The sequence below is a fragment of the Gastrolobium bilobum genome, unplaced genomic scaffold (genome assembly GCF_033153095.1).
Source record: "Gastrolobium bilobum isolate Gb01-03AN ecotype WA unplaced genomic scaffold, APGP_CSIRO_Gbil_v1 utg34958, whole genome shotgun sequence".
Classification (NCBI taxonomy): domain Eukaryota; kingdom Viridiplantae; phylum Streptophyta; class Magnoliopsida; order Fabales; family Fabaceae; genus Gastrolobium; species Gastrolobium bilobum.
The window spans coordinates 194167-208129 of NW_026896229.1; the positions used below are offsets into that span (position 1 = coordinate 194167).

General features: G+C 44.4%; 1 protein-coding gene across 1 annotated transcript; it reads left to right on the forward strand.

Moving 5' to 3' along the window:
- Nucleotides 1-8173: 8173 nt before the first annotated feature.
- LOC133298378 (uncharacterized) lies at nt 8174-10138 on the forward strand. The gene has a single exon (XM_061497645.1). It carries the CDS (start codon nt 8174-8176, stop codon nt 10136-10138), a length of 1965 nt encoding a protein of 654 aa, XP_061353629.1.
- Nucleotides 10139-13963: the final 3825 nt, after the last annotated feature.

The following is a 13963-nucleotide window of genomic DNA, read 5'->3' on the forward strand; positions in this document are numbered from 1 at the left end:
CTTTTTCAACCGTCGACCAGTAGAAACCAACCCTAAGTGCTTTTCTGGTGAGTGAACGGTTGCCTAGAAGATGACTGTTTATTCCTTCATGAATTTCTTCTAGCACGTACTGAACATCATTTTCCTTTAAACATTTGAAGAGTGGATAGGAGAAACCTCTCCTATACAACCGACCGACAATGAGAACAAAACTTTCGCTCTTTTTTGCCAATTTTTTTTGCTTCTTATTTATCTAGCGGTAAGTTTTCTTCAACAAGATAGTTTATGATTGGCATCATCCATGATTCTTCCTCTACTGCAACCGCACTGCCGGAAATGGCCATAATTATGCATAGGTTGGGCAAATTATGTTGTATAACAGATCTATTGTTACCAGGACTTTTGGTCCTCGCTAACTTGGCCAAAATGTCTACTCTCGTGTTCTCCGTCCGCCTGATATGCTCCACCTCTACGATCTCAAACTTTCTTAAAAGCTCTTTAACCTTCTCCAAGTACTTCGCCATCAATGACCCCTTGGCTTAATACACACCGCTTATTTAGGAGGTCACCAACTGGGAATTGCTGAAGACTTTGAGGTTTCTTAAGCTCTTTGACGTGAATGAGACCGACAATTATGGCCTCGTATTCTGCTTGATTGTTGGTGGTGATGAAGTTGAACATTAAAGAGTTTTCAACTGTTACACCTTGTAATACTTTGCTCATGAAGTACACTGGTCTCTGACCTTTGGTAATGGATTCTCTACTCAAGGTTGTACTTATGGCCTCATTATTGACCGCAAAGTGCAGATATAAAGTTTCTCTTCATCCGGTTGTGTGAGTATTGGTGGGGAAGACAATACCATCTTGAATTGCTGAAAGACTGCTTCACATTCTTCATTCCATAGAAAATTGGTTCTTTTTTTGGCAGACCAAAATTGGTTCTTCACATTCTTTATGTTATCCTACCGGTTAACTGTTGGACTTCTTTAACTGTTTGTGGCTTTTTATCTCAACAATCATTTTGCATTTGTTTGGGTTTACTTTTATTCCCCTTTATGTCAACATGAATCCGAGGAACTTTCTGCCGGAGTGCCAAAGGCAAAAGTTTCCTCCAGATGCTTCAGGTGGTCTTCTTCAGAGCATGACTCCACAATCATATCATCAATGTATACTTCGAGTATCTGACAAATTTGATCTTTGAATACTTTGTTCATCATCCTTTGGTAGGTTACCCCAATATTTTTCAATCCGAACGACATCATGGTGTAACAGTAATTGGCATTATGTATAATAAATGCCATTTTATCTTCGTTTTCTTTGTACAAGGGGATTTGATTGTAGCCGAAATAGGCATCCATAAAGAAGAATATCTTGAAGCCTGAAGCGTTGTCAACCAGTTGGTCAATGCTGGGAAAAAGGTAGGCATCCTTGGGACAAACCTTATTCAGGTCTTTTTAATCTACGCACATCCTCCAGATCCCACTGGGTTTGTTGGCTAGGACAGGGTTGGCTAGCCAGGTGGTATAGTCTAACTCTCTTATAAACCCGAGGTCTAGCAATCTTTGGACTTTAACATCAATCACTTTTTGGCGTTCTAGACCAGCCCTCCTTTTCTTTTGGGCGGTCGATTTTTCTTTAGGAGAAATGGATAACCTGTGGCAACAAAAAGCTAGCATATCGAATGGCTTCCATGCAAAGAGATCTTTGTTCTCTCTAAACAGCTTAACGAGTTTGTCCTTCATCTCTAGGATTATGACTGACCCAATTGTTGTGGTTTGTCCCTCCATCTCTCTGATGGTTAAATGTTTCAGTGCTCCATCATGTGTTGGTCTATAATGCTCTGCTTTGGGGTCATCTTTGGTGTCGAATTCAACCATGCAACATTGTGGATTTTTCTCTTTCCCTTTCTTATCTCTTGGGAGATTTTGGGCGTTGTCTTTTTTAACCTCATCTTCAAATTTCATTCCTGAGGTGGGGCAAAGACTTATGTTGTAACAGCTTCTCGCAGCCTTTTGTTCTCCTTGTATTGTAGCAATCTTATTATTTTCAGCCACAAACTTCATAGCTAGGTAGGGATGAGAAATATTAGCATTGTAGGCGGCCATAACTTGTCTTCTTAATATGATATTGTAAGTAGAGGGTAAATCAATTACTAGGAATTGTACATTGACGAACTTTGAAGTGGGAGGGGGAGGGGTCCTTAGGGAGAGACGTAATTCAATCATTTTGAGTGGTTCCGTTGAGGTCGCCTTGAAATCTAGTAACAACCGAAGTTAACTCTTTCTCGTGGTATCCCAATGCTCTGAAGCAAGGCAGGAAAAGGATATATGCTGAGCTTTCGTGGTCAGTGAATACTCTGCTCACTTCATAGTTGGCGATTACTGCTTGGATAACCAATGGGTCATCGTGTTCGGGGATTGCTCCCTCAATTTCATCTTCATCCCACACGATCTTGGGTAGGGGTGTAAATGGGCCAGGCCAGCCTGGCCTGGCCTACAATCCGGCCTATGATGAGCTTGGACTGGCCTGGCCTTAATACATAATAGAGTAGGCTTATGCTATTAAGAGAGCCTTTTTAGAAATAGGCTATAGGCCAATTGAGTCAAGTCTGGCCTAAAGCCTTGTAGGCTGGCCTACTTAATTTATTAAAATAAAATAATTTTTTTATTCTAGGTGGCTAACTGGCTAAGCACTTTCAAGTCCAACCCTAATTTCATTTTGTGCAGCGCCGCTTCTCATCTTCTTCTCGTTCTCAGTTCTCACGCTCATTCCTCCTCCTCTTCGACGTGCTTGTAAGTTGTCGCTGGCCATTTCCAACAAACTCTGTTTAGGTACACACTCTCTCTCTCCCCCTCTCTTTCTCCTAATCTTTTTCTTTCTCTCCCAAAAGCCAACTTTCGTGATCTTCTTTATGGTACACAGAACTTGAAGAACCATCCCTTTTCTGTGTGCACGCGAAATCAAAGGAGCAACAAGGTTGAGTGTATTCCTTCTCTCTATCTTCTTCAACGGGTTTTACAGACTGTGGGTAAGAACTTTTCTTCCCTCTTCTATTTGTTGGATTTTATGGTATAAGGATAAAAATTAAATGGGGAGTGCTGCATATAGGGGAGAGACGGAGAGTGGTGTCATCGGTTATTGTTTGGTGTACTTTACTAAAATCAATTTCAAAATATTTTGCTGTGTGAAGAAACATCAGCTGTTTGGAATGAGTTTCTGCACTTTGCTCTGTGACTCGCTACACTCTGTACTCTGACATTCATCATAGAGCATGAAAATGCAGTAATCAGGAATCACAAACCAACATATATCCATTTTTTTAAATTAAATTGAAAATGTATTGTGATTTTTAATAACTAAAACTTAAGAGTAGAAATACTCTTATTTACTTACTTTATAGACAAATTAATTTAGAGCACGTTGATATTAGGATTTAGGATTTTAACTTGGTCTGTATGTTACAAATCCAAGTTAACAATATTTAAATATGGCATCTCCACAGCAAATCCTAAATCCTAAATATGGTCTGTATGTTATAAATCTGAAGAGTAGAAACTCATTTTCACGGAGCAAATCCTAAATCCTAACTTGGTCTGCAAGTTGAAGGCACTAACTAGAGAGTAACAGCAAGCTTGTTGACCATTCTATTATTGTTTATCTGTACATAGTTGATGTCATATTTTTATTGTCGTTTCTGTTGACAACTAAATGATCACTGATTCACTGCAAGTCTGCAACCTTCACTGAATCATTAATGTTTACATAGTCTAATGAGGTTACGTATATTATAGCTATTTTTTCTCATATATTGCTTGGGCTTGTTTGAATTTATAGTTGGTTCCCTTCTTAATTTTTCTTAACCTTTATGATACTTTTTTTTGTATGGCTAGGTTGACGAACCTGTGTTGCCTCTGTTTCATTGCTTTAAAGGATTTTACAGGTAGATGTAAATTTCTACAGTTTTTTGTCATGTAATTTTTGTCATGTAATGTTACATGCTGATTGCTGATGCAGCTTAACATCGTGGAGTAATGGGTACCTTGTTGTTGCTGGTTTATGAAGTTATTGATGAAGCATCTTTCAATAATACTTTCGTTTCCCTTGTCTTGATTGAGTTATTAATGGTAGAATTGTAATTTCCCTTTGCCATGTATGTGATAACATGGAAGCACAAGAGTGAGAAATGGGTGATGTGACAAATTGTAGATCGTTGGATGAAGCATGAATCTGATGGACAGCAAGCAAGCTTTTGAACTTTTAGTTTTTCAGTTTTTAGTTTTTCCAAGTTTTTAGGAGGCACATGCAAGGACGTGTTTCTTGGAGGAATCCAAGATTTAGCCGAATAGAACCTTCAAGTTCTGTAATTCCGATTAGATTCTATTTTTGCTGAACAATTTCACTTTGAGAATATGATCGGTATCTCTTAACCTTTTTACATTTAAACTTGGGTATGCAATGACAATATTTCAGGAGTTGTTTAATATTTAATTTGTATTTGTAAGTGATCCATTGGATATGTGTTGTAAAAGCATGGAACTGGAGATAACATTTTGTTGTTGTATAACCATGTGCCAGGTTGCAGTTTTGTGCTGCTCCTTTGCTCTATCAAATCTGTTTCTATGCTTCGTTGTTTTTTCTCAACAACTCCCCAATTGGGGGTCCACAAAATTTGATATATTTATTTCTGTTGATGGATATATCTATTTCTGTTGATGGATTCAAGATTTATATATATTTATTTTATGAGCTTGGGGGTCCACAAAATTTGATATATTTATGGTCTACGATTCCCAATTATTACTTTACAATCTTTGTCCAGAAAATAACTCAATCACTCTTTGGTAGGCCTACAAGGCCTATAGGCCATAGCAGGCCTTTCATTTTTTAAAAATAGAGCAGGCTTGGCTTATAAGCGAAGCCTTTGATAGGCCGATAGGCCAGATAGGCTCAACTTTTTTTTTACATAGGCTTAGGCCAAGAAGGTCAAAGCCCGGCTCAGCCTGGCCCATTTACACCCCTAATCTTGGGTTTCTTAGGTTGGCTGGAGCTTTTGTTCTTGGCGATCAGTTTACCTGTTACGGCCAAACATTGTTTGAGATACTTCTTCCTGGCGCTAGCTGTTTCTCCTCTTCTGCCAGGTCCGCGGGAAATCATATTTATCCTCTCATGGCTGACTATGACGGAGCCTTCACTTTCATGATGACTGTGCTTGCTAGGAGCTCTGCTTGTTTCTTTTTCCATTCGCCCTTGTGGTTTAGAGGTGGTCATCTTAACCTCTTTGACTCATCTTTGGTTTTGGTAGTCTTTTCTTTCATCTTTACGTCTACCAGAAAATGAGCTTTTATCACACCTATATCATCTATTCTTGCTCTTTGTATCTATCATTCCAACGACGTCATTCTCTTTGTTGGGTGTACTGTTGGGGGATGCCCTTCTCAATTAAGAGTTTAATTTCTCGATTGAGGCCTCAACATGCTTCAGTGGAATGTCCGTACATTTTGTGAAAATTATAGTATATGGTTTCCTCTCTTTGGGGTCTGTTAGCGGGCTAATTCTCATGGAATTACGTCTGTATCACTTTTTCTGACCTGCAACTGAGGAGCGGGGTACAATTGGCCTCGGTGTTATGCCTAACACTGAGGGTTTTTTTGTCATCTCGTCCAGGTGACTTTCTATTTTGGCTAGACTTTCCTTCACTGTTTCTGTTGGGTTTTCTTACATTGTCTCCTCTGGGTTTTCCTTCACTTGCTATGTTAACTTTTCTCCTGCTACCTTTTTATTCTTTTATCCTCATAAAACTTATGCCCTTTGTTTGACTTCATCAATATCTGTAACTTCATGGCGGGCTAGTTCGTAAGCAAATGGTCATTGTCGTAGGACGGAAAAGAGGATATGCACTTGAACTTTCGGGTCTAATCGTTTTATTGATACAACTTCTTTATCAAAATGGTCGAAGAATGACCGAAGGCTTTCTCCAGGTTGCTGACGTACTTTCTCCAGCACGTGTACGTACTTTGGTGCTGGGCGACTTGCTGAGAACTGATTTTTGAACTTGGATGCTAAGTCATCCCGGGTGGAGATACATCCGGTTGGAAGTTTGGCGTACCAGCCAAGGGCTCTGCCTTCGAGGAGAGTGGGGAAGGTTATGCACATGAGGGGATATGTCTCTCCGTGTACAATCATTGTTGCTTCAAACTTTTGCACCCATTCAAACAGGTTAGAATCACCAACGTATGAAAGAACATTGGTTGGGCCTAGCGTAATGGGCATCAATCATAACCCGTCGACCAAGGGTCTGTTACGTTTAGAGGGGTTGATAGGTGTGCCTGGGGGAATATGCTATATATCCTTCACCTTGGTGTTATTGGTTCAGTTGTCGGTGCTGTATGTTGTGATAAACCTTTGGTTTACCATGTTTTTAGGCTAAATTATACAAGAGTTATGTAGTAGAATGCATGGAATTCAAGGTTATACAACATATAAGTCATAAGATAGGAAATTGAGCTGACGTTTTGATGTTATTTTCATTTTGAAGGTAAAACCACAAAGATTTGTTGCTAAAATTGCTAAAGAAATCATGACGAAGAAGTAGCGGCTCAATATGGAACCAAAGGAAGCCAAAATATTACAATTCAAGGGCCAGAAGAGCACGCTCAAGCGCAACAGAGGATGCTCGAGCGCTTAATAGCAGGGAAAACAGCCAAATTGAGCAATCCAGGACGCTCAAGCGCACAGATGCACGCTCAAGCGCCCAAGAAGACAAGAAATTATCCTCGAGGAGCACGCTCGAGCGCATAGTAGCACGCCCGAGCGCCCTAGAGGTTTAAGCGGCGGGGGTGAAACGTCTAACTCCAGGAAAAAACACGTAAAACAATGTCTGGCGATCGCAGGAAAGGTGATCAGCAAAGAGAAAGGGCACCCTGGCCCAGCCAGGCCAAACATAGTTTGGGACAGCAGCGAGTTGGGGGACGTTCTCCCCGGGCACGACGACCCGCTTGTCATCCAAGAAATAATCGCCAACTACGGCGTCAACCGTGTATTTGTTGACCACGGCAGCTCAGCCGATATTTTATTCTTGCCATGTCTCAAAGCATTAGGGTTCACAATTAACGATTTAACTCATGTCGCAGGTGAACTTTTAGGTTTCAATGCTACCACCACGAAGCCTTTGGGGTGATAAGTTTGCGTCTCTCGCTTGGAACGCCGCCAACTTCACGATCTGCAGACATCCAATTCCTAGTGCTGGATAAACCATCCGCTTACAACGCCATCCTAGGCAGGAGGATGTTTGCAGCCTTTGAGGCGAGCATCTCCCACCCCACCTGGCAATGAAGTTCATAGCCAGAGATAATAACATAGCTACTATAAGAGGAGATCAAATTGTTGCCCGAAGTTGTTACAATATTTCTCTGCGGCGAATGGCAAAGGTTACTTTCAAAAAAGAAGCGACACCCCAGCAGGAGACATCCCCAGTGGAAGGAAAACCCGCCGGAAGGAGGAACGAGCACAATCTGTGCTTCTTGGTGGATTTTGACGCCAGGGACGACCCTAGAGTTGAGCACGCCAGACCCACGCCTGACGGAGCATTAGAACACGTGGTGGTGGGCGAGGAGCATCACCAGACGACAACAATCGGGGCAACAATCGAACCCGAAGTAAAAAGAAAGCTGATACAGTTGTTAAAAGCAAACAAAGATTTGTTCGCTTGGAAACCGTCCGATATGCCAGGTATCGACCCAAACATATGCTGCCACCGTTTGTCGGCGGACCCTAAAGCAAAACCAGTTGCGCAAAAGAAGAGGAAGTTTGGCTTGGACCGCCAGAAGGTCATTGATGAAGAAATCAAAAGACTCCACGACGCCGGGTTCATCAGGGAAATCAAGTACACAACTTGGTTGTCCAATCCAGTGTTAGTAAAAAAATCAAACGGCGCGTGGAGAATGTGCGTTGACTACACAGATCTTAACAAGGTCTGCCCCAAGGACGCCTATCCTTTCCCAAGCATCGACCAGTTGGTTGACAACGCCTCAGGTTTCCAGATGTTGTCCTTCATGGACGCTTATTCAGGCTATAATCAGATTCCGTTGTTAGAGGAAGATCAAGAAAAAACGGCATTCATTACTCAGAACGCCAATTATTGTTACACGATGATGCCTTTTGGTTGAAAAATGCGGGCGCCACATATCAGAGGATGATGAATGAGGTTTTTAGGGACTTGATCGGCAATTGTATAGAAGTTTACATTGATGACATGATAGCCAAATCAAAAATGGCAGACCAACATTTAGCTGATCTCCAAGGCATTTTCCAAAGACTGCGAAAATTTAACATGCGCCTCAACCCCAGCAAGTGCGCTTTTGGTGTTCCCGCGGGAAATTTCCTTGGCTTCATGCTCACGGAGCGAGGCATAGAGGTCAACCCAGACAAGTGCAAGGCAGTCATTGAAATGCGAAGCCCGCAGACAATCAAGGAAGTTCAGCAGCTAACTGGAAGGCTGGTGGCCCTCGCCCGTTTTTTGGCAAACTCAGCACATAAGTCCCTCCCCCTATTCGGGTTGTTAAAAAAGGGGACCGCCTTTCGGTGGTCAGAAGAATGCGAGAGCGCCTTTCAGGAGTTCAAAAGGGCTCTCTCATGCCCACCAGTACTTTCTAAACCCGAGCACGGAGAAATGTTATACTTATACCTCGCCGTCGAATCAGAGGCAATCAGCGCGACCCTAGTCAAGGAGTCAATAGAAGGACAAAAACATGTCTATTTTATCAGCAAAGTCTTACAAGGAGCGGAGCTCCGGTACCAGCAAGTCGAGAAGGTAGCATTAACACTCATTTTTGCTGCAAGGCGTTTAAGGCCGTACTTCCAGTGCCATCCAATCACTGTTAGAACAAACGAGCCAATTCGACAAGTGTTGCATAAGCCAGACCTGGCTGGAAGAATGATGTCGTGGGCGATAGAACTATCAGAATACCAGATCGCCTACGAACCAAGAACGGCTATTAAGGCCCAAGCCTTGACATATTTCATCGCTGAAATGACTCCAAACCCCCATCCGGAGAAGCATGCAACTGAAATGCCTACAGCTGGTAACTGGAAGTTGTACGTTGATGGCTCTTCGAACGCCAAAGGATCGGGCGCTGGGATGATAGTCGAGAACCCAGATGGCGTAGCACTCGAACATTCTCTGACCTTTGACTTCAACGCTACGAACAATCAGGTAGAATATGAGGCCATGATAGCAGGACTGCTCCAAGCAAAAGAAATGGGCGCCAGACGCCTTAAAGTCTTCACAGATTCCCAACTGTTAGCTTTCCAGATCTCAGGCGAATACCAAACCAAGGGACCATTAATGTGCAGGTACTTGGAGGAGGTAAAGGAGTTGATTGAAAGTTTTGAAGCTGTTGAAATAGAGCATATAAGGCGATCTGAAAATACACGGGCAGATATCCTCGCCAAGTTGGCAAGCACCCAAAGCCCAGGGAACAACAGATCGGTAATCCAGCACAACATGCCAAGCCCGTGCATCGTAATGAGCATTTCTAACCCCCCAGAGGACGCCACTGAGGAAACCTGGGCAACGCCTATCATCAACTACTTAGCCGAAGGGGTGTTACCCTCAGATAGGAGTGAAGGTCAAAAGCTAATACGGCGGTGCGCACATTTCTGCCTAGTCAAGGGATGTTTATACAAGCGAGGGACCTCGACCCCACTCCTGAAGTGTTTGAACCCTAATGACGTCCAGTACGTAATTGAAGAAATTCATGAAGGTATCAACGGCCATCACATAGGCGGTCACTCACTGGTAAAGAAGGCATTGAGAGCAGGGTTTTACTGGCCAACCATGGAGCGTGATGCTCATGAGCATGTAAAGAAATGCGAAAACTGCCAAAGATTCGCTGACATACACAGAGCACCACCCGAAGAATTGGCATCGATCACATCTCCATGGTCGTTCTACAAGTGGGGAATTGACATCCTCGGGCCTTTCTCCAAGGCGGCTGGGCAAATCCAGTGGTTAATCGTCGACATTGACTACTTCACCAAATGGGTAGAAGCAGAACCCTTAGCTACTATCACGTCCCAAAAAGCAAGAAGGTTCTTCTGGAGAAGCATTGTCTACCGATTTGGTATCCCTGGGGAGGTCATTACTAATAACGACACTTAATTTACTGACGCCAAGTTCCGAGCATTGATGAACAGTCTACAGATTAGACATCACTTTACCGCTGTAGAACACCCTCAATCCAACGGCTTAGTAGAATCTACAAACAAAATGTTGGGGAAAGGAATCAAGAAGAGGTTGGAAACCCACAAAGGAGCATGGTTAGAAAATCTAGACAACGTCCTATGGGGGTACAGAACTACCGCCCAGTCCTCCACCAGAGAAACGCCTTTCAGGCTGACATACGGTTCCGAAGCCATGATACCAGTGGAAATAGGCCAGCCTTCATGGCAACGTGAGCACGTGACAGAGGTCACCAACAACCAGCACTTGAAAGAAGCGTTGGACCTGCTGGACGAAGTAAGAAAACACGCCGCCCACAACGATCGCCAGACAAAAGAAAGATCAGCCACTTGTTACAACAAGAAAGTGATTCCACGAATTTTCGAAGAGAAGGATTTGGTTCTCAGAAGAGCAGACGTCGGAAACAAGAATGCCCGGGAAGGGAAGCTCGCCCCTAATTGGGAAGGTCCCTACCGTATAACAAACAAGCTGGGAAGAGGAGCATACTCACTTGAGACGTTGGATGGAAAGGCGATCCCAAGGGCGTGGAACGCGGACAAGCTCAAAAAGTACTATAGTTAAAATACCATGTAATTTCACCTGCACTCTTTTCCTTCCCTAAGTTTTTGTCCCAATGGGTTTTACTAGGGAAGGTTTTAAATGAGGCAGGGTCCCACATTTTCAATAAAAAGCAAATATTGACCGCCTATACTGTTAAATTAATCAACAAGCGAGATGGTTCTCACCCTCGCCGCTGTTGGACTGGGACGGTCCTCACCCCCAGCCAACACCCAACAAGCGAGATGGTTCTCACCCTTGCCGCAGTTGGACTGAGATGGTCCTCACCCCCAGACAACGCCCTTAAATCAGGCTTAATTCGCAGGAAAAGACATGAAAAACAAAGTGGTCCTTTAGATAAAGCGAGAAAAATGACAAATGCAAAGAAAATCCACTCGTTGATATTGATAGTTTTTACAACATAAAGGCCGCAGTTGACATACCAACCGCGCCAAAAAAAAAAAACAACTGGCGCCTGAACGGTCGCCAAAACATCTTAAACATCCTGAGCCTGAACGATCGAGTCCTCTTCAACTGCTGAGGCAACCGCCACTGACGCCTGAACAATCTCAACCTGCCCAGCGGTCACGTTATCAGTACCATCGCCACAAATAACAGGATCAGTTGACGTAACACGCCCATCACCATCTCGCGTATGATCACTGTCCGTGTCAGTCATATGAAGCACGCCGCGAGCCCCTTCATCGTCGTCAGTCTCTGGCGACGTTTCAATCACCTTCACACCATCACCTTCAAGGCGCTCTACAATCTGGCCATCCTCTACATCATAAGACGGATCCAGGCCAGTCAAGTCAGCACCAGGATACCTGACGACAACCTGTTTGAGGGCGTTGTTGAAAGAATCGTACATCAGGTCGGCCAGAGCCTCTTCCAGCATCCCCACTTGCTCAACAGCCTTCTTATAATCGTCATCCCTGGCGTGAAGGCTCCCTTGCGCGGAAAATAAATCTGAAGATAATTGATCTCTCTCTGCTGAAAGAGTCTCTTTTTCCTTCTTCAAATTCTCCACTGACAGACTCAGGTTGCTTTTATCGGCGGTCAATAGTTTCACCGCGTCCTCTGCCGTTTTTAATTGTGCCGTCAGATATTTTGAAGAAGCTTTCCCGTCAGCAACTTCTTTGCCAAGGCGCCCTACGTCAGCGGTCAAGCTATTCACCTGCCGCCCCAAATCAACAATACGATCCTCCTGTTGGGAGCATCGTTCCTCAAAATGCAGAGTAATCTCCTGTTGGTCCAGGAGACGACCAATTATCCACTGGGTGCAGTCCATGTATTGCTGATGGTCGAAACGCGCAGGCATTACCATCTTGGGACGCCTGATGTTGGGGAAGCCGTGGACAAGGACCCTCTCCGACAAGCTGAGCGCCATGCTCACAAGAATTTCAGGAAGAGGAGGTGAACCTACAGCCTCAGACGGCTCAGCAGGGTGGTCATCTCCCGAAGCGTTGTTAATTGCCGGATCGCCTTCAAAAGTGCCATCCCGGGTCAGACCGCCCCCAGAAGGCTCAGTGCGCCTCGCCTGGGAAGATCTTAGAGGTGTTAAGCTCGCTGTCGCACCTCGTAATCCAGAACCAAGAGTTGATTCACTTGCAGAAGAGTTGCCAGTCACGCCAGTTGGATCTATAATAATAGGGCGATTAGCCCCTTTCTCAAGTTCACCAGCAGGGATGTCAGCAGCAGACCGAACTTTCTTCTTTTTAGGGCTGACCTCTATGGCTTTCCCCTTGTCCAAGCTTTTCCTTTTTGAAGGAAGGATGGTCTGAATCTGAGGCGCTACGCCCTGCTTGGCCCTCACTTTAGCTGCTGCATCACGCACAAGCTTCAACGCATCAGTCGCCATGTTTCCAACTACAAACAATAAAGACACGAGTCAGTATAAACACAAGAAAGGGTAAACACAAGAAGCGACAGAATAAACCGCCACAAATAAAACAACATTGAACGCCACCACACCTCCATGGCACAACACTTGCTTCGTGGGCCACCGGTCAAGACCCCCCTTTACTTCCAAAAACCAATTGATCGCCTGTACCTCCCCAGGAGACAGGACCCCTAGAGCAAACGAGTATTGACCGGCCGGCGTTTCGTAGTGAGCCTTAGTCCAGTATAAGGGAAACCGACACTCCCCACTCGACGGATCAACAAAGAAAGGGAGCTCGCCCTCGCTTAGCACTGGTTCAATCCAAAAGAAGGTACGCGTCCAATTCTTATAAGAGTTGGCGTACTGGGCAAATATTGATCCAATCGCATTGCCCGCCTTCAATAAAACCCAACCAAGCTTCGTCTTCTTGGATGACGACACTTGAAAACAGTAGAAGAATGATCGTACAGAGTAGGCCATATCGAAATACTTGCATATACTCTCAAAAACTCTGACAAACGCCGAAACGTTGGGATGCAGTTGCGAAGGCGCGACCTGTAAGTGAGATAACACCTCCATCTCGAACTCGGACAACGGAAACCTCACCTTCTGATCAGTAAAGTGCGTTTTGTACACCATAAATCGCCACCGTGATCGCTGCGCCATAAGAGGCGCGTCACAAGCCCGACGATCAGCGCCGATCGCGACCAGTTGCCACTTCGCCTCCATTGCGCCATTTTCAGTTATGCTGAAGCTAGGCTCACCTTTATAGTGGCTGCGTAAGATGCTCTTGTCAGAGTAGCTTGAAGAGGTTGAGGCCACCACTGAATCAACCCACTCCCGCGCCCCGAGACCGTCGTCCGACTGAACAGTCGCCATAAGTCTGGAAAATCTTTTTAAGTCCTACCTAGGAGCGACAAACACACAGTCAATCCTCTAAACCTCACTGACGCCAGGAAGACCATTGCAAAAGGAAACGAGATAGTCCAACCCACCCTATTAACACTCCTGTCACCTCCAATACCCCTCACGCCAAGCACAACGAAAAGGAAAAAGAAAAAATTAAACAGTTAACTCACCATCAGAATCCGAGGTGTCTGATGAACTTGAATAAAAATCTGAATAGCTCAGGTCAGAAGGCCACCAAGCAGGCGGTATCTTATAAAGCCCTATGTCCTCAAAATGGCGTCCCACACGCCATTCCTTATGAGGCGACCATCCTCCGGGTGGTATCTACCCAAACGGTTCTTTGTGGACTCATCATACATACGACGATGGAAAGATTGGGGAATGGAGGGAATTTGACCTTGAGATGAACGAAGGGC